Here is a 19,690-nt window from a genome sequence, read left to right as displayed (position 1 = left end):
AAAATTTCTTCACTGAAAGGGTTGTCAAGCACTGGACCAGGCTGCTGGGGGAAGTGGTGGAGTCACCATCCCTGGAGGGATTTAAAGACGTGTAGATGTGGTGCTCAGGGCCATGGGTTTGTGGTGGGCTTGGCCATGCTGGGTTAACGGTTGGATTTAATGATCTTAAAGGTCTTTTCCAACCTAAAGGATTCTATGGCGCCCCATTTACGTCTCATCATTTTGCTAGAATTGAATTTGCTTCGAGGAATTTCATCCTCTGTTTGCTGGGGTATGGCAGCCTACAAAACAAAGTCATTCTCCTGACGTGTGATAGTTGTCGCAAAATGGGAGCTGTGAAGTTTTGCTGCACTGAGATCAGAGCAGGATAGCGGGGTGATCAAATGCTTCCTTCGAATTACACTTCTAAGTACACATCCTCGACTTAGACCCTCTGACCCCCTACAGAGAGGGCAGGCATTGGGCTTTGGGATATTTCACATCACCCTATATTTCAAGAATGGCCCCTAATTCATCCTTTCTCTTCTGGCCTAGCCATATTTTGGGAGAGCAGGTGTTCTGGTGTATTTTGATTGGTGGTCCCCGATGCTCTCTCTGTTCCAGCATCCCGTCAGCTCCCTGCAGCAGTGGCTTTGGGATGCAACCATGGCCGGTATGAGAGCCCGGGTGGAAGGAAAGCCCTCTTCTGGCAACATGCTTAGCAGCAGCCTTGCTGCCAAACCCAATTTCTGCCACTAATCAAGGACTTTGCAATATTTTATTTATTAAATACGCTCCTTGCTCTCAAGGTGGCTTTGCATGAACCGAAAATAAGGCAAGGTCAATAGCCCCTGTCCATATTTCCAGATCCCAGGCTCAACACCTGGAGAAACAACCCTCAGTCAGATTCATCAGTGGTTAATTACCTTGAAATCACAGCTGGGTAATTTAATTTCAGCATTATGTCCAGATGATTTGATTTCTTTCACTCTTCCCAGGGCCTGTTTCCCTGCCATGGGATGGATGCTGGCTGCGTGGGCAGGGTCTGGCCAAGTCGACCCAGTCTGGCATGCTTAGGAAAACAAAAAAAGATCTGTCTTCACATCCACAAGCCTTGTTGCCTGTTATGGGGGGCACTTTCCCCCGTTCTGGGGGACGCAGGGGAGGATGCGATGGCAGCCCGGAGCCCGTATCCTCCGGCTTTGGTGCCATCTAGTGCCTTCCCACGGGCTGCTTCCAGCCCAGCCTTTCTGAGCTAAAATGTCGGTGGCCAAATCGCCTTAAAAATCATTTAATATTACCTCTTTTGCAGACTGGGTGCTGCTGAGAGCCCTCGCCTCCACCCACACAGCCCCCCTACAAGCCTTTCCATGGGGGTAGGGGCAGGTCAGGCCGAGCCTGGAGCATCAGGAATCAAGGAGATTCTTCCCTGGAACACGAGAAAGGGGAAGATGTAGGTGTAAAGCGAATTTTGAAGTATTTGGAGAACTTTTCTGAGCATTTTAGAGTTTTGCTATACCCTGCACAAGCTGAGAGTGCTGGTCCAGGGCAACCCTCAGATTGGCCATTGAAAGATGGAGGAGCTCAGCATCACCCCTCCGAAAACTCGGCTGTAGCATGTGGTGCTGCTGCTGCTTACCAGGCTATAAAGCATTGTAACAACACTTTTTTGGCTGGCAGAGAGCTCATACCCTCCTGGAAAGCATGCCCCCTACCTTGTGCCATGCCCAGGTGGGACCGCTTTAAAAATTGCCCTAATTCTTCCTCTTACCAAGCAGCTGGAGGAAGGAGATATTGCACAAGGAGCCAGTTGCTCCACAGCTCCAAGCAGGCTGGGGTTTTTAATGGCCTGAGACTATGTTTTAGTAGTATCCCAGCCACAGAAGAGGTCCTCACATGCTCTCAGGTGGTGTGGAGGGACTGTCAGGTGTGCACCAGGGGCTCATCCTCCTTTTGCAGTGGAGATGATACTAAGCAATTCTCAACTCGACAAGCCTTGTCTGAGGCATGCTGTGAGCTGCCTTTTGAAGTTATCCCTCTTTTCATTAGGATTTACTCACCCTTTTGTCTTCTGCTGCGGGTGTCTTACTCCTCCACCCTGCTCTTCACCTTCCTGCTGTTGACTGAATGGCTTGAGTCTGCACTGGGTTACCTCAAAGGCCACCTGCACCCATCTCCCCACCTCTGCGGGGGACAGTGGTCTTCAAACCATGGGGGAACCCACCCTGACTGATGGAAATAAGATGGAAAAAATAAACCCCAACTGAATGAATAATAATATTGAGACCAGTTTTGTACCTCCCCGCAGCAGCAGAAGGCCACCACGCTGCTCTCTGGTCCCTTAAGCATATCCCAGACTTCATATGTCAGGGTCTGAGGTGGTGGCATGGGCTTGGGCCACAAGAGGGGTCCAAGGGCTATGTTGGGGCTGTCTGATGCTCACAGTCAAGACACCCATGGCAAATGGGTGCATCAGCACAGGTAACACCCAGTCTTCAATTATTCAAGGGAAGGCATCTGCTTACTCGCTCCAGCCTAAGTAATGCATGACCATTTGAACAGCTTCACACCTCCCCTGCAGCCGACAGACACCAAAAAGCCCCATGATTGTGTAAAGTGCTGAGGGATGGGTCAAGTGTCTGGTTAGTGCATCCTGGGGTTGTTGGTGCAAACCTCCACCTGCCCCTGAGCTCCTGGGGAAGGCTGCACTGCACATACACCCCCGCCCCAACATGCTCCTGGCTCCCAAGTCTGGCTTTTCCCAGGCCAGACCTGCTCTGTGGACACATGGCGACTCCCAGTGACTGGATTTTTCATTGTTTCAGGGACTTTAAAAATGAGAGTTATTTGGGAGGCTGGTTGGGCATAGCACAGAAATGAGGGTGTTTCTGCAAGTTGCTGCTCCCACATCTGTTTGTCCAACAGGATTTTGTCCAGATAATCTCTCTCTCTTACCTGTTTGGAGCTAAAATCCATCCTCTGAAGAGCTCCGGTCCTTCCACAGACCGGGGGTAAGCTCCCGTCACTGCTTGTCCAGCCTAATGTTCATGACATTAACAATCCAAGAAAAGACCCAGCACGCATAAAGAACCATCAGAAACAAAATCTGAGTTGACAAAAATACCCAAAACCTGTGGGTTTTCCTCCTTGGGATGCATCTCAGACAGGTAGGACCCATCTCCCACTTTTGCTGAGGAAATCAGAGACTATCCCTACCAGGGATGGGTTTACAAGCTGAGGTTTTGGCCACATCACCGTGCTGACCCTCCTGTACAGTGGTTGGGGATCTCCTGCAGAAGCAAGAGGCAAAGCTTCTTGGAGGAGCAGTTCAGGAGCCACCTACCAGCTGCCCTCGATGACACCCCACTCCCGTGGGTCCCATCCTTGTTGGTACCCCGTGTTGTGAGGATGCCTCCATCATTCCCTGCTCCCATGCAACGGAGATGGGAAGCCGAGCAAGTGCAGTCCCTCACCTTCAAGAGTCAACCCCAAACGCTCAGAAAACCCACTGCTTTGCCCAAATCTATTCATTAACCCACATCACTGCTTTACTTAAGTGCTTTCACACACTTTCTTTGTCACGACTTTCTTAGGGTGTCCTTCCCTCTTGCTGCTCTGAGCAAGAGAGATGCGCAGGGGTATCCTCCTCTCAGGAACGTGCTGCTGACCAGGAGAAGGGAAGCCCAGCCAAGAGGTGGTTTCCAGCGCATTGCCACATTGCAGAGAACTTCACCTTGGCTCTTTGTGCAGATGATGGATCCCGTTAGAGCTGCAGGAGGGAGGTGTTAGTGAGATGTCAGAAAACAGATCTGAGGCGCTCGGCCAGCAATTTGTAACTGGCAGAGCTCTTGCAAGGGGTATTTTTATTTGATGGCTTTGTCACACACAGTCCAGTCAGAGTGTGAATAAATGGACCTGAATGGGAAGTGCAACTGTGTGGAAAAGCAAGAAAATTACTCTTTCATGAATCTGTCATATCCTGTGCCAGGTGAGGTGAGCTTTGAGTGAGAACACGTAACACAAGTGACACATTCCCCATTAGAATCTTAAAAGCATCACTTCAGCCCAACCACCTCTGACTTGAAAGCTCCTCTTTGGGTTTATGGGACCACTGTCAGCTCATAACACCACAGATAAACATCTCCTATCTGTCTACAGCCCCAGAGCAAGAGATTTGAACGCGCCCTGCTTCAAAACAACAGCCTCCTCTGGAGGTCCACGCTGCCAAGTGTTGGGGCATCCAGAGGGCTAGTGGTGTAACGATGGAGGGAAAAACAGCAGTATTTCAGAATTCAGATAATTAAATCTACTGGTGGTAACATTAGAAAAAATGCATTTCCAAGGAAGCAACGGAAAGCTGGTTGTTTTTTTCTATGAGTGACTTTGGCACATCAGGTTGGAGATTTTGATTAAAAACTGCTGATCACAGAGTTGTGCAGCAGCACTGTCAATACTGGAAGGCATGGATGCGGTTGGATGAGCCTGAGTGATGGATGTGGCACTGGAGTTCAGCAATGTCAAGTTTAAGGTAGACACACAAGGGCCTGGCAGAAAGGAAATGGGAAGGGTTTGGATGTCCTTGGTCACAGGCCAGCCAAAAGCTGTCAATGCTATGAAACCACGGACAAAGCAAATGAGATCCTCAGCTGTGTGAGGTGGCATTTTGTCGGAGGCACGCGCAGGACCCCCCCTGGAAAAGCAACAGTCCGGCTCCAAGAGTTCTGCAACCAATTTGCATCACCTACAGCAATGAAAACTGGATTTGACAGGGGACTCTTTACTTGCTTCTTTTTCCAGCTCTGAAGCAGTTGCCCTGGATTCACCCTAAGCTGCTGCTGAAGCTAGTAAATGTAGAAAATTATCTGAAATTAGACTTTCAGAGAGTTTTCCCCTGCCCACTCCAGCTTTGCCCCGAGATTTACTGTCTGAAAGATTCTTCCTTCTCGGTAGCTGGCACTTAATTCTAATTTTAAACTGAATTACAAATCCAGATGACCAACCAGCTCCAGGAGAAAACTTCTAAGGGGCATTTATGAATCAGTAGTCGTAAGGGCTTTCAGAAACACGTTTACTTTTCATAAACTCCCTGGTATCAAGATAAAGACCTGTCGGGGGGGGGGGGGGGCTGGATCCTCATCGGCTGTTTGGTTTCAGTAAAAGGAGGATGTTCACCTTACTTGCACCAAAGACAAAAATAAATGCAGGGTTTGTCTGTCGGGAGTTTGCATTTTGCAGGCATGCTTCTCCTTTCCTCTGCAGACAGAAGGGAAACAGCATCCCTGTGATGCTCTGGAGAGAAAGCCACAGCAGCTGATGTGCACAGGTGATGACCCTAAAAAGGAGAGGGAAAACCAAGTTTCAGCAAACTGAGGTGATGCATTCGGCGAAGGACACCACTTACAGATTCTCCAAGGAACTGGGGAACTAATCCACTTAGCAAAATCCTTGCAGTCCTCATTTTAGGGCAGACAAACCAAATTTTCAGCCACAAAATTACTCTGCGTTGCAAGGAATTCACTGGGGAAAGCAATACAAAATCTAACCTGTTTGGCTACTTCTTGTCTGTTAACGTATCGCCCCAGAAATGACAATTCCCACAAAGCCAAGTGGTTCCTACATAAAAGCAAAGCATCCCGAGCCATGAGGGATGTGCCGAGTCCTGCAGGAGGAATTCCAAACTTTCCATTTGGTGTATCCTTAAGTCTAAAGACTCTGGGCATCTCTTGCTGATGGAGGTGGGGGGGGGGGGGGGAAGATTCAGGACATACCTCAGCTCTCCTTTTCCCGCACCTACACCAAACTCCAAAGCGCTGTTCTCCCTCAGCTGGTGACAATACATGAAACAAAACCCAAGTCCAGTGTCCGCCTCCACAACCACCACCAGACCCAGAATTTGTATTTTCAAGCTTCACAAAAGCCAAGAACTCAGTGGGGCTGAAGGACCGACCCACTTTGCTCTTGGCATCCATCCTGACATTTAACATCCACTGATAAATAAGCTCTCCGTATTCGCACCACTGAGAGCCTTCTCACATGATAAAAACCATCAGAACTAAAGCAAACTCCCTTATTTTATTTGGCTGGAAGTGTAATGGATTTTATGATTATTCCTGTTTTCATATCTGCTATGGAGAAGACTGGCAGTGGGACCCTAAGTTTAGCACAGTGCGTACTTACACTCACCATCCCTCTCTTGCCTTGCGGCTGCCAATTCCCCAGCAGACTTTAGTGGCTCTTTAAATGCTGTTCAGCCTGGCACCACCTCTCATGCTCTGCGAGGACCTGCCCAGAGCTTCACAGGTGGTCTGATACACAGAACAAACAGCAGCAAATCTGAGCTTGTCAACATTTCTCCAGCTGCGTGAGAAAATCAGAGTGTAACACTGGTCTCACTGACCAGCAGAAGACAGCTGTAAGGATGTCAGTCAGAGAAGTATTGGTATGAAGGTTCTCAGACACGTCAAGGACAGCGTCGTGTTGGGGAGATGGAGGCTGCGCAGAAACTGCATCCCTAGAAGGGATTCTGCAGATCATGATGGGCAGTGGCTGCTCGTTACTGCTACCTGCGCATCCCCCACCAGCGCTGCAGGCAGCAGAGGTGGTCCTGCCCTGGTCCAGGAGATAAAACCAAGCTTCTGCAGTCAGGAAGTCACATCTACATTCTGGATGTTCAAAAAGAAACATGTTACACCAGGGAAAACTGCTGAATTCAGGCAGCTGTATCCCATTACCAGAGCTTAAGGTTTTATTCTGGAGATGTGACAAACAGCAGCACAATTAATGAAAGTGGAAAAGAAATCCCCAACAAGTTTATATTGCTTAAATAATACACTTTATTTTATTTTGTCTTAAAATAGTTTAACCTTTATGCTACAGACTTGTTTCAAAAAACAGAAGGTCTCATCTTGCACCAAAAATATATAACTTTATATATATAACACTCTGTTTTATTATTATTTTTTCTCCAAAGACCATTAAATACTAGATGGAAAATGAGAACTAAATAGTGAGTGTCGAGAAGAATAAATTTTTTTACCTAAAGTCGCACATTTTAAACATTTATATTCTAAGAAATGATTTGTCTTCACTACAGAAGATCCCAAGTTCCAGCAATTCAGTAACTGCTAAACCACAAAGGTCTTGAGCCAATGCACATTGAGGTCAATGGAAAGCCCCGCACCAACTCCAATGGGTTCTGGATCAGGCCCCAAGCATTGGTTCTTAGCCATACTCCTCTTTCCTGCTGAGAAAAAGCAAAACCATCCAGGCAGCTTTTGCTCTCTTACAAAAAACCAACAACAAATAAAGTACAAACCCAAAACATAACTACATCCTAACTATCCAGTGATTGCGGTTTTCAGATCACTACCCTTTCAAATTTGTTAGGAATAAAGAGAAAACATGTAGTGTTTTAAAAAAACCCTGCATCAGACTACAATACATGAATTGTTTAAACAGTGCACAATTGGAGGAAGTTTGGTTAGGACGCAGTCATTTTTATATATACATGGAAGTCACATCATATACAAACTGAAAAACAAGAGAGTGAGTTTGCATTTTTCATGGAAGGACTACAAATGGGTCCCTGCAGCTTTCTTCAAAACTGATCTTTTCAAAACTTTGTGAAACAGGAAAAAGCAGCCACACAAAGTCACTGTTCCGAAGTTACCTTTACACAGCATGTGTGCTAGCCCGCTGAAACGACAGCCGAGCCGCATGACTCAAATACAAGAAGATAGACAGCCACTGCTGACAGAGCACAGGGCTTTTCCCTACTGCAACGGGAATGGGCTCCATCCACACGCCACTCCCTCCCTCCCACCCCCAGAGACAGAAATCAGTCACTAAAAGCACCACATACATTTTTCTGGCCACGCAACACAGTGAAGTTCAATGTTTTAGAAAGCCTGAAACTGGAGTATCAATCCTTTACCTAGTTGTTGTCTAAAATGCAGTTATAACCATTCTGCTTATTAAAAACAAAGCTGTTTGTTACTAACTATACCACCACTGCTGGGCTGCTGTGTTGTTGGTGGTTTTTTTTTCTCCTTTTAAGTTATATGACAAGATAGGTATTTTTTTTTTGTCCCCACAGATAAAATTATTGGAAGCCAAATAAATTTAGAAACCAGCCAACACAAAAAGAAAACAAATCTCCTCATTTCCTGACTACTGCCTGCTCAGCCCTACATGGCAAAAAAATCTGACAATACTGTTGTACAAAATTCCCCACTAGAAACATCTGCAATACAAAGGAACATTTTAATTGCACAATAGACCTTTAAAGTGAATATCATCTTGTTAAAAGTCTAATCTTTGGTTTTTGCCTTGGGAAAGGCTCAAAATGACAGATGAGGGGCAGGAATTTCCATATACACTACACAAACCACAGCTTGCCAAAGTAAGTAGCTCCACAGATTTTGGTGAATAACCTTGCAGAGTGTTTCCTGGATCATACCCTAAAACCAGTTCCAAGACCAGGATAAAGGATATGTCCTAAAGTCAGGAAAACTGTGCAGATCCAGTTTCAGAAAGGAAAAAATCAAAACCTTAAGCCCTGATCCTGCAACATCTTTGATGACAGAGCTTTAAGTGCTCGAATGGCCCCACAAGTTTCAGAGAACCATCCAAGCCAAACACCAGGCAGCTACTAAAGTACTTTGCCAGACTGGGACTTCGGAAATCAGGGGTGGGTGGGTGTGGGGGGGTGGTGTTTGTGGGGTTTTTTTGTTGTTGTTGATGTTGGAGTTTTTTGTTTGGTGTTTTTGTTTGTTGTTTTTTTTTTTTTTTAAGATGGTCAACAAAGCAAATAAGCAACAGTAGAAATGAGGACTACAAACAAAATATTCAGTTACTCTCCTACTCCAGGCAAGATTCTGATAAAGGTAAAGAAATTCGGCTCTATTTAAGAAGGGGAGGGATGTTGGGCCTTTTTATTACTTTTCTTTTTCCTGTGCTTTTGCAATAATCAGCTGCTACTAAGTCACTACTATTCTTATGTTAAACTGTAACAAGCTGTGGGAAACGATCAGTGAAACACAGCAGTAGTCAAGTAGAAGACTCAGCACTGAGAACAGTGTAAACTATAAACTACATTGAAAATAATCTTTTAAAGCTGTTCAGTGCATATGTTACGGGCCATTTGTATTAAAGAAAGTCCCTCCTGCTGGTAACATAACCAAATCAGCCTAGCTATAAATACTCTTGGCCCAGTTTTCAGAAGTGTTCAATACCCTCAGTTCACTGAAATCCGTAAGGACACAGCATTTCTCAAAATCACTGATGCTCACACAGCAAACACTAACTTCTACTAACAAACTCAATATACCGATAAATTAAAAATGTTCTGAAACTGGAGGTGGGAAAGCATGGGAGGATGTAAGTTTGCACACAGTTATTTCTTCAGATGACCACACACAGGTTAGTAACTGTAGATGTGTTTTAAATTTGGTGCTATTGGGTTTGAATTCTGGAAAGAATCCCCCTTCGAGAAGGCAATACCATTTTAAATGACCCTGAAATTATACTACATTCTTATGGAAGTGAAAAACTTCAAGAGTTTGAATTTTATAATGCCAGGAACAGGGCTGCTGAAGCTTTAACAATGAATTTCTGTGCCACAAAGGGGAGAAGGGGTGGGGACAGAAACACAGTGACACTGCATTACAGTAGATATTTGCGTCTGGTATCTTCATCCGAAGTGAGGTCTACTACTTCTGGGGGTGAAGACCAATTCTGCTGGGGAGTCACAGCTGTCCATGATTGTGTTTGCTGAGTGTTTATGTACTGTGAGCCTGAGCCACGCCTCCAGGAAGACACACTCTGAATCACACCTCCCCTGGGATGCACACACCTGTAGCAAGGCAAAACCCACAAAGGATTAAAGCTACTATTGAATTCACACACAAGATTCTCAGCTGCAGTGTTTTATCACTTCGCATCTTGTTAACATGACCCTCTCCAAAATATCCTTGTGGATTTTCCATTTGTAGAGTCCATGACATCTTAAGATGACATCTAAGTCCATTTAAATATGTAAACAAAGCTAAGACTAAACTTAAAACTTGGGAGGGGTGGTGGTGATTAAGTTATTCTTAAGAACTGAATTCTGCCAGTGGGTGTAAAGTGATATTCCTTACAAAATACGTGCATGGGTCCCAAGGATCCTGAAGAGGTCTGCCCCAGTCATGTAGTACCACGCATTACTCAGAAGCGTAATTTCCTAAAAGCAGTTCTACTTACTGGACTTTTTGAGAAAAATTTAAAGTGAGGCTTGATGAGACAAAGAGAAAAGCTATCTTTCAACCTGAGATTGAAACCACGTTCAAGTAAGGACATAATGATACTTTCATTACAATACTTAAAAAAAGATGTTGTGATTACATTATTACCGCCTTACATTTGATATTTCTTTGGTGGTCTTAACTACAAACATGCCAGGAAATGCTCACTGGTAACAGTACAGCCCCACTTGAGCAAAACATTTAAGCTTTCAGTGATTATAGTCAATGAGACTAAATCATTTAAAGATAAGCACACAATCAAGTGCCTTGCTGAAGTGAGGCAAGATGAATAGAATGCATCTATTTGCACACTATTTTTACCTATTATATTCATAATAGATATGTGACAACTGAATAATTAGAAAAAAAACCGAAAAAGACAGACTAATTTTCTAATTAGAAAGACAGACTAATGAAGTGATGACAAGAATTTACTGGAGTTTTTAATGTGATCACTGTTTCCAGCTGTAAGTCTTAAACAAGTGCTAGTAAAACTTCATACACACTGCTCCAAAAATTGGCTTGCCCTTGTAAGCACTGGTGGTGGCTGTAGCTGCTCGTGGCTGCATACATAAGCAGGAGATACTTGGCTGCTGGGGTAACCTTCTCCCATTTCTTTGTGAAGTCACGTGCACTGTATTTCAGGAACCCAGGTTTTCTGCACTCAAATATCGCTGACATTTACATTTTATTGGTTTTAATTTAAGGTAGTGCCGTTGATTTTCTCCAGAACTATGCTCATCTCTCTCTGTTCTGATTAAGAGTTTCATGAAATAGAATGAAAACCCTAATTCTCCAAACTAACTTCTCTGAATATAAATGTCTCATTTCCTTCCCAGATACGTTATTTAGTTTTGGATGTGATGTTCTGAATGACATTTCTATCACTTCTTCAGTCTTAAAAATTCATACTTAAAGTAGGTCTCTACAAAGAATTGGTAATAAGACTGGAACGCTAACAAAGGCAGGGATTTATTTTTCTAGAAGATTTCTTTTAAAAAGATATATTTTTAAGCATAACTGACAAGAAAAGCTGCAGGAGCGGTCTGCAAACTAGGACCATGCGCGGCAATCAGTTAGCTGAGGGGAATGTGCTCGAGCTTGTCTAGACAACAATTAACATGATGAGGCATGTTTGCAGAGCACAGGCGGGTGGGGGACGGATGGCACCAAGGAGAGGTAACACCTTGTTGTTAATTGATGGCAGTTAACCACCAATCAGGGATCGCCTAGTATGCAAGGCTTAGCTTCAAGAACCAATCTGTTTAAAACGCGCAGCTTCTGAAAGTGTATAAAACCTCGTGCTTCTGTACAATAAATTGACATTTGCTTGCATCAAGCTGCGTCCCGTCTCTTCATTTGCCGCAAAAAGCTTGTAGCCAAAGCAAACTAAAGATGATGTTCAGGCTCAGGGCCTATGGTCCATCGTTCTGATACAGAACAGTCCTCGATGCTTAGGCAAAGCTAGTACTAACTTTTCCCCCTGAAGATGACAAAAAGCAAGCTATAAATTCTCACAGAAATGATACCTCAAAAATAAAAGTGTTTATTCTCAAACAAGTCACAGAAGCAGCCAATAGCAAAACGTTCCAATTAAACATTAGCCTAGGGAACGTGCTTTCCAATCTGTAGCTAAGGGTATCCAAGTAAATACAACTAAAAAGGAAGGGAATAAAAAAAAACCTAGGAACAAAACATAGGAAGAGTGCTTATACACATACATGATAAAAGAAATAAAATCTATTGGAGAAAAATTAAACAAAAGGAAAACCATGACTTTGTGTCCTAAGTAGATCCAAGTCAATATTCCAATGATGACAAACACCACCAATTCACTAGCAAGGTGAAAAACTACAAACAATGGACAGATTCTAGCTGTCATGACTTGCACCAATCCAGTAAAAACATGGAATGTGGAGCACAATAAAAAAAAATAGTGTGAGCATAAAGAACTGAATCCAAACACCATATTAACTAAGCATGCAAGAAGTACTCATTGGAAACCTAAACCTTTTCCAAATGACAACCCTGTCAGAAGCCCATCAATACTTCGTAACTGCAAGCCTAGACCTGCAAGAGAAATAAAATTTTAAATAGAATTACAGCAACTGCAATGTGTGCGTAGTCAATGGAGCCAGTAAAAACTAGTCGATGGGAGATGGTTACGTGGACAAAGGAAAGCACAGAAGTGTGCTTTAAGTCCTCCTTGGCTGAAATGATTTCAGTCCGTGTCTACTAAAACTGATTTTAAAGAGCAACTCTGCATTTACTTAACATTTTCATTCTTGTAGATGGTAAATATTATCACGGCAAGCAGCATGGAAAGCTCCTGAGTAGGGGACCTCAAGCAGAAGGGTTGTGTGTACATCACACTACACAGATTTACACCAACTAATACTGGAGGGCAAGTCCACACTGCTTAGCATTAGAACAAAGATCCTCCAAGCCCTGGGTCTGCTGGATAAACATCCGGGAGAGCTACTTCCTAAGGAATCAGTATATTCCAAAAGAGTTAGCCATGCAAGGACTTTCAATATTCTGAAAGCGAAGACTAAATCTCTCTCTTCCTTCTGCACCTTAAAATTTCCTTTTTTCACATCCAACAGCGCTGGACTGTGCCCATGCTACCTGTACAAATTCCTGCCTGGGAAACTGGGTGCTGCACACCTTCCTTCTTCCTTTCCTCACGAAAGATGTGGTGAAAGGATGAGGAACAGCTCTGTTCCTTGTCCCTCACACCCCTTTTCCACCCCCAAGCAGCCACCAGGCAGCAGACTACTTTTAAAAAGAGCTTGTCTGTATACTGCTTTAACTTGCTTTCATTCCACCAAATTAACACTCCGTACCATATGAAAATGCCAGTCTGGTTCAACTGCTTCTTAAGACCACAAGCCAGGGGAAGATCAGACTAACAATGAAGAGTAACATCAAAAACCACCTATCAAGTATAAGAGCTGAAGCACAGCTGGACAGCTTTCTATCAGAGCCTCTGGCTTCCTTACCCTCATCTCCTTTGGAGATATGAACTCTTGTATCTTGAAATAAAACCAAGATTCATCAGGATCCAATTTTTAAAGGGGCTATCTTATGAAATTAGTCATTGAAGATTTGATAGTATTTTTGCAACTACTGATTAAATCCTTTAAGTGAACATTTTGAAAGGAAACAAGAACGCACATAGATATTTTTGTTTATATATATGCATATTCACACTATGCCTTTAAAATCCAAATTCTTGATGTATATGAATTTAGTCTCAATATTGGGTGTTTTAATACAATGTATGTTTAGCCTGTTTATGGTTGATATCAAAACACAAGCTTAAGCCGGATACTTATCAAGTTGGTAACATTCTAAAGAAAAATAGATTTGGACAGCATCATGATCAACAGAACAGAGAAAACAAGTGCAACATTTGCTGACTTTTGGGCATCAGTCATGGATGGATCACTACAGAAGTGGAAGTCAGCAGTTTTTTTCTTATTGATTTTAGTAATAGAGATTTTCTTATAAAATCAATGAAATATTAGAGCAAGAAAAAGGAATTCATACCTGGCATGTTCCTGAACTCCAACAATCTCTACTTCACTATCAGAAGAGGTGATATTAATTTCTTCATTGATCTGGGCATTACCAGAAGAGGTTTTGTCACTTGCAAGGAAGCCTGGATCCAAATGACCTACAGATAGGGAAAATGCAAACACAGCCGATGTTTAACAGCTCACACAACTCAGAAATCAGCTGGAAAAGGAATTTCCCAAGTTAAAAAATTTTAAAAAAAAACAAATGAAACGCTGAGATTGGAAAAATCTTATTAAGTTATCCAACTTTCAGTTCAACATCTAATACTGGATGACCACTGGATTTATCCAGTGTTAACAGCTCTAGGGATGGTGCTCCTACACAAATGTGAACAAAGCCCAACTACTCTGTCAAGAACACGATGTAATTAGACTTTCTAGCTGTTGTCTTACAGCAATGCTACAAGTTAGACTGTGCCCAAACCTCTCTGAAATAAAGAAACAAGACAATCTATTGTCAATAAATCAAACTCAACGAGACTGTGGCAAACAAAGCCTATAGGCTGGACAGAAACATCACACATACCAAGGAAAATAAATTCATTTTCCTTTTTATTTTTTTTTCTAAATAGGTGAAGCTGGTCAATGAAAAAAACCAACAAACCCATCCATCTCCGGTCATGCTGTTTCACACATCTGCTCTAACGTTGTTACAAATACTTGGGGGTAAAAAAAAATCCCTGTTTTTCATACATTCCATCTACAGCAGAGTTGTTTTTTATTACAGTTCCCCAATGCTACACAGTTCCTCAGTCTGTCAAACAAGCCCTCTCTAAACACCCAGACTGGCGGGTTTTGTCTTTTCTGTCAAGTACAGGTAAGAAGGTTCTCCCCCCACAATTAGTGAAGCTGTGTTGTGACATACTAAATGATACTTGCATAGAAAACACAAACCAGCCAAAATTATTATTTGTTTTACAGAAAAGAATTTTTTTAAAAAATCAATTAAAAAATAAGATTTCAATAAAAGAGGTAACTTTTTCCTTTAAAAAAAAAATCACAAAACTCTAGCGTCTCTCTTTAGCAATAACATGGGGGACATGGGCAGCCCTGAAGCAGATGACACTACCTACTTCTTGGAAGCCACTCACTCAGCTCTGTTACACAGGGGAAGAACCACTTGTTGAGCAGGAAAATTGAGATTAGAAGAATATATTATGCATATCCAGTTTGACTGGACACCTCTTCAAAGATGAGAGGAGGAGGATGCAGTAACAATCCATAGACTTTCAAAGGTGTGCGAACATGCAGAACTGATTATACCCCCAGATGGATCAAGAGGACACAAAGAGGAGAGAATAAGCTTCAACAAGCGCCAGGGAAACCTTCTCATAACTGCTTAAAGCACTTGGAAAAGATGCAAGCAAATGGAGGGACAAGAAACCATACTGTACATTCAGCTTTTGGAAAGTGAAGACCCTTGGTGCAACATGTGATCAGAGTCAGCAAAGGAAGGAAATCTGTGTGCTGACATGTACCCGAAGGAGAGGTTTCCACCTCACAAGACAAAAGATTTGTCAACTGAACTTAAAACGAATTAATAGCCCAGGCAGACTTTTCCTAATGTTACAGTTCAGTTGAACATTTCCTGGCAAATATCACTGACTGCCAGAAAGTCCCCAAATGGGTCATGCATATTTCTTAATAGAAGTGGCCGGGCACACAGTGAAACATGAAATGGAAGTGCCTAGGGGCTTCGGTTCATGTGCTGGTGATGCAAACCGGGAGCTTTACATGATCACCACCCGCATGATCCGCATCACCCCACTCCTGAACATCGCTGCTGCTACAGCACAGGCAGGGGAAGAGTAACACAATCCTCGGTTATTGATTCACACAAATTGGTATGGATATCAACCTGCCTTGGCATGTTGTATTAATGTATTCACGACACACCAACATTCTGCACCCTTTGCTACACAGAGTAAGATCTGGCAGTGGGGTAAAGCAGTGCAGGTCTTAAATAGCCCCAAAACGAACCCCTAGAGGTATAAATGGGAGCCCCAAAAGAGCTACCCTGTATTATCACAGCTTTACATTTAGACCAAAAAAAAGATAATTAGCAGTAAAGAAATCATGATCAGCAGAGTAAATATTGCAAGAGTAGCTGAGTAGATCAGGATTATAGCATACAGATAGATTTACAGCCTCTGGCCATACAAACTTCATGCCTAGTAACATGCCTGTGCTGCTAATTTCTTTGCACAAACACTAGGATGACGCCCAAAGGAAATGTTTTGTTTGCCCTACATCAGGGTTTGCAAAACAGCCCAAAATATTTGCCCATGCACAAAGATGTGATAGTGTGTTCTAATAAGATTTTTCACTTAGATAAAGCTTATGGTGCTGTTTTCCCACGGGAACACATCATTTAATGTCTGTTAAACTAGATACCGGCTGAAGATTACATTTGTGAACACAATGCAAGATGTGAAAATTCAGCTTTCCAAGTGTGCGATCCTAGACATGGTAAGGAGAAGCCAGTACTGACAAATGCGCAGTCAGAAGTGTACTGAGGCTACAGGGCTCTGGGGCAAGGTGTATGTATGAAGAGAAAGAGATTCATCTTTCTAGCACTGACGTGGCTGCAGCACCAGGAGCAGAGGCATATGGACACGTTCCCATAGGGTCAGAGATGAAGAAGTTTCCTTAAGTTTTCTAGTTTTCTTTTACCTGGCAATCTCTTCCTTGCACGTCCCCTTGGATATAGGTGGAGGAGGACAAACTTCTGCCTGCACTGCAGCATTTCCATAAACGGAAAGTGGAAGAAAGCTTGGTAAGAATTACTACTTTTTGTGTCCTTTGAAGTGTCAATCCATTAGTGCTATATAATAAAAGATAATTTCAGCTGTTCTAATCATTTAACAAATCACTTAATAAAGGAGTGGGCTTGCTAGGGGTCAAATAGCTGTGAGCCAGCTGCTATCTTGCAAACAATACCAGTGAGCTTGGAAAACACTGGCTAGCTGCAAAAAGGCTGGAACATCATCCAGCCAGAGAGCATAGTGCAAATAATGCAACAGAGATTCTCATATTCAAATAATGGACTTGTCCACTCTGTAATAATGGAACACCTGTTTCAAAATCAGCCAACTACTTGTGTTACTTTAAGCCTTATAGACACTGAAAAGTAGCTCAGAGTGATCTGGATAATTCCAATGTAGGTGCCCTTTGGGAAACAGCACGGAACAAAAAACTGCTGTGTTCCACCACTGCAGGCAAGGCACCGTGTTTTGTGCAGCTAAAATTCTTAACATGGGTATTAAAAAAAATGAGTGGAAAGGAAGGCAATATGTTGGCATACAAGGCTGTGGGATGAAGAAAATAGAAAATATTCTGTTAGCTCTCTGCATCCAAAACACAGTAGCGTTTCACATTGTCTGTTGAAATGAAGAGTTGCAAGCCCTTAGTGAAGCTGAACAATTTTTACGATCAACATGAACTTCTCTGAATTCTTCCACAGTATTCCTGCTCCTGCTTTCTCGAAGGAAATCTCTTTGTTGTACCTTGATGGTAAGCCCACTTACCAGCACCTTTTCACCCTTCATCTTTATATGATGCTGGTCTGTCCAATTTTCTAAATTATGTTAGAAGTGTAGATGGAGTATGGGAATAACTAATACTCTTATTTTCAAGAAATAAAAAGACAAATGAAAAATGACATACACATACAATTGTTGAAATGTGATTACTATCAGTTTACTAGCTGGTCGCACAGGTCATCATAATCAACCATTCAGTAACAAGCTTAGCTCATTTTATTTTTAAGAACACCACCATGAAAACCCGACCCAAGTTCTGAGTAACAATTAAAGGGAAAGAAAGGAGAAAAATAATTAAGAAAATTAGCATCAGAAATACACTGCAGGAATCTTTGTCAGTTTTTATCAGTCATCTTTTGGAATGTCAGACCTTGGTTTTATTGCAAAATCTACACAGGGAGCTTTTAAAGCTCTATAAACTACAAAAATACTGAAAGCAAGAAGGGGAGAGACTCCAACTGAGACACTGGAACAAATGTCAGAGGAAGAAAATTTAAACAAACCTGTGTCAGCGCTCAGTTCACCTAGCAGCCCTCTGGTTCTCCAGGTAGATCTCGAGTCTTGATTTCCTAAAGAACTATTTTGCTCTTTAACTACTGCAGCCGCCAACAGACTGTCCACATTTACCACTTCTGGGTCTGAATTTGTGTCCGATATATCATAATGAGCTACAACTGGAGGTCCATCTGCAGGAGAGAAAAGCAACGTCGATTAAAAGTCAACATACTGTGAAAGAGACTTTTAAAAGTACAACTAATTTGTTTAAGGGTTAATGCAATCTCCTACATGAAGCTCTTAAAGAACTATAAATTATATGATTAAACTTCAGTTAATGAACAAAGTCTGAGATTACAGAGACATTTTAACCTTTGCATACACAAATGTAAGAAAACACAAATTTAAGAAAAACACGTTTATCAAAGTATCAGTTATTCGTGTATTATCTTTTACATTAACACATAAACATCTCCATATCTGACAACATTACATTTACAATCTTAAAAGGATAAAACCTTCATTTTAAAATAAAAAAGTTACAGACAAAATTTGGCAAGACAAGATACTTATCTAGAGAATTTTACAAAAGTCAAGTGACAGCTTACATTACTTTAGGTTGATTGATTAAAACTAACTTTTTGATATAACTGATCCAATGACAAATTTAACATTAGGCAACTTTCCTTTTGTAACATTTACCCGTCAAGGGCAGGGGAGATTTTCAAAATGGCAATGGTTTTGGCGTTTTGGGTTTGGTTTTTTTTTTTCTTCTTTTTTTAAAACCAACAAGAAACAAAACTATAATGTCCAGTGATAAGCATACTTCTAATTCAATTACCATATGCATTTTTGGCAACCAAAGCAGAGGGGGGTGGGGAAGAAGGAAAGAAAACTGCTTGCAAGATTCTGTTATCTGTTCTTGAGGAATAAGGAAAAGCTATTTTTGGTCTATTTTGTTAGGACAGACTATTTTCTTTGTGAGGAATGATTGGAAAGCATACTAGAAACAGAAGAGGCTCAGAAAAAAAGTCAAATTCAAGACAAAGATTCAACATAGAAGCAGAGAGAACAGGTAAATATCGCAGTTCTGAAAGGATGCGCATTTTAACTCAAGTGCCTCCTCTCAGCCACAGCTTATCAACTCAGAGCGGATGAAAGTGGCTGAGTTCCCACTTCCCAAATGAGGAAAATCAAAACTTTCTTTGGGCGAAGACTTCACTCACAAAAAGAAACATGAAATAGAAAAACAGGTGGGGCCAAAGCTCGGCAGCTTTATTCTTTAACTCCAAGGAAGTTCTGGCAGGTGAGCGGCCTCAGGAGTATTCTGTTAGGGGTATGATACATAGAGGGTGTAATTTGTATGGGACAATATAAAATAATCATAAACTAATAATGTGTTTAGGAAGATAGGACCTTCAGAGTTACAAAATAACTAAAGAAAACTTTAAAAGTCGCAAAGAATAAAATGAAAAGCCTTTTTAGGAAAGACAGTTTTCTTTCAAGAGTGTTAAAGACAAAGAACATGATGAACTAAAAGTCTCAAATTTAGTTCTCTGAAAAGCTGTTTTTACTGAGGTTTTCAGGGTGATTTGGGGATTTTTTTTTGTTACTTGGTCCCTTAAACATAACTCAACCCACTATTTTAGGAAACGCCTATTCTGTGATTAGCAACACACTTTAAAAGAGTGACCATATTGCTTAAGTCGTACTAAAGAGCAGTTTTGCAACAAGGTATGAAGAAATTCACAAAATATTTCCGATCAGACCTTCCTCCAAAACAACAATTTCATAAAACAATGTTATATTA

The 19,690-nt window shown here is 42.1% G+C and overlaps 1 protein-coding gene across 3 annotated transcripts in view; it reads right to left on the bottom strand.

The window, feature by feature from the left end:
- Positions 1-6,792: 6,792 nt before the first annotated feature.
- CZH18orf25 (chromosome Z C18orf25 homolog) overlaps positions 6,793-19,690 on the bottom strand; it is a 46,216-nt gene continuing 33,318 nt past the window's right edge. For 2 of the 3 annotated variants that reach the window (XM_040579773.1, XM_040579774.1), the window contains exons 3-5: positions 17,889-18,071; positions 13,815-13,941; positions 6,793-9,832 (exon numbers count right to left, since the gene is read on the bottom strand). In XM_040579773.1, the coding sequence (XP_040435707.1) occupies positions 9,643-9,832; positions 13,815-13,941; positions 17,889-18,071 (500 nt within the window). In that variant the 3' untranslated portion in view covers positions 6,793-9,642. Of the gene's footprint in view, positions 9,833-13,814; positions 13,942-17,888; positions 18,072-19,690 lie in introns of those variants that run through there. The other variant, XR_005825578.1, reaches the window with a different exon arrangement.

The sequence above is a fragment of the Falco naumanni genome, chromosome Z (assembly GCF_017639655.2).
Source record: "Falco naumanni isolate bFalNau1 chromosome Z, bFalNau1.pat, whole genome shotgun sequence".
NCBI lineage: Eukaryota > Metazoa > Chordata > Aves > Falconiformes > Falconidae > Falco > Falco naumanni.
The sequence above is the reverse complement of the archived record's forward strand: the minus strand, read 5'-3'. Positions and strand labels throughout refer to the sequence as shown.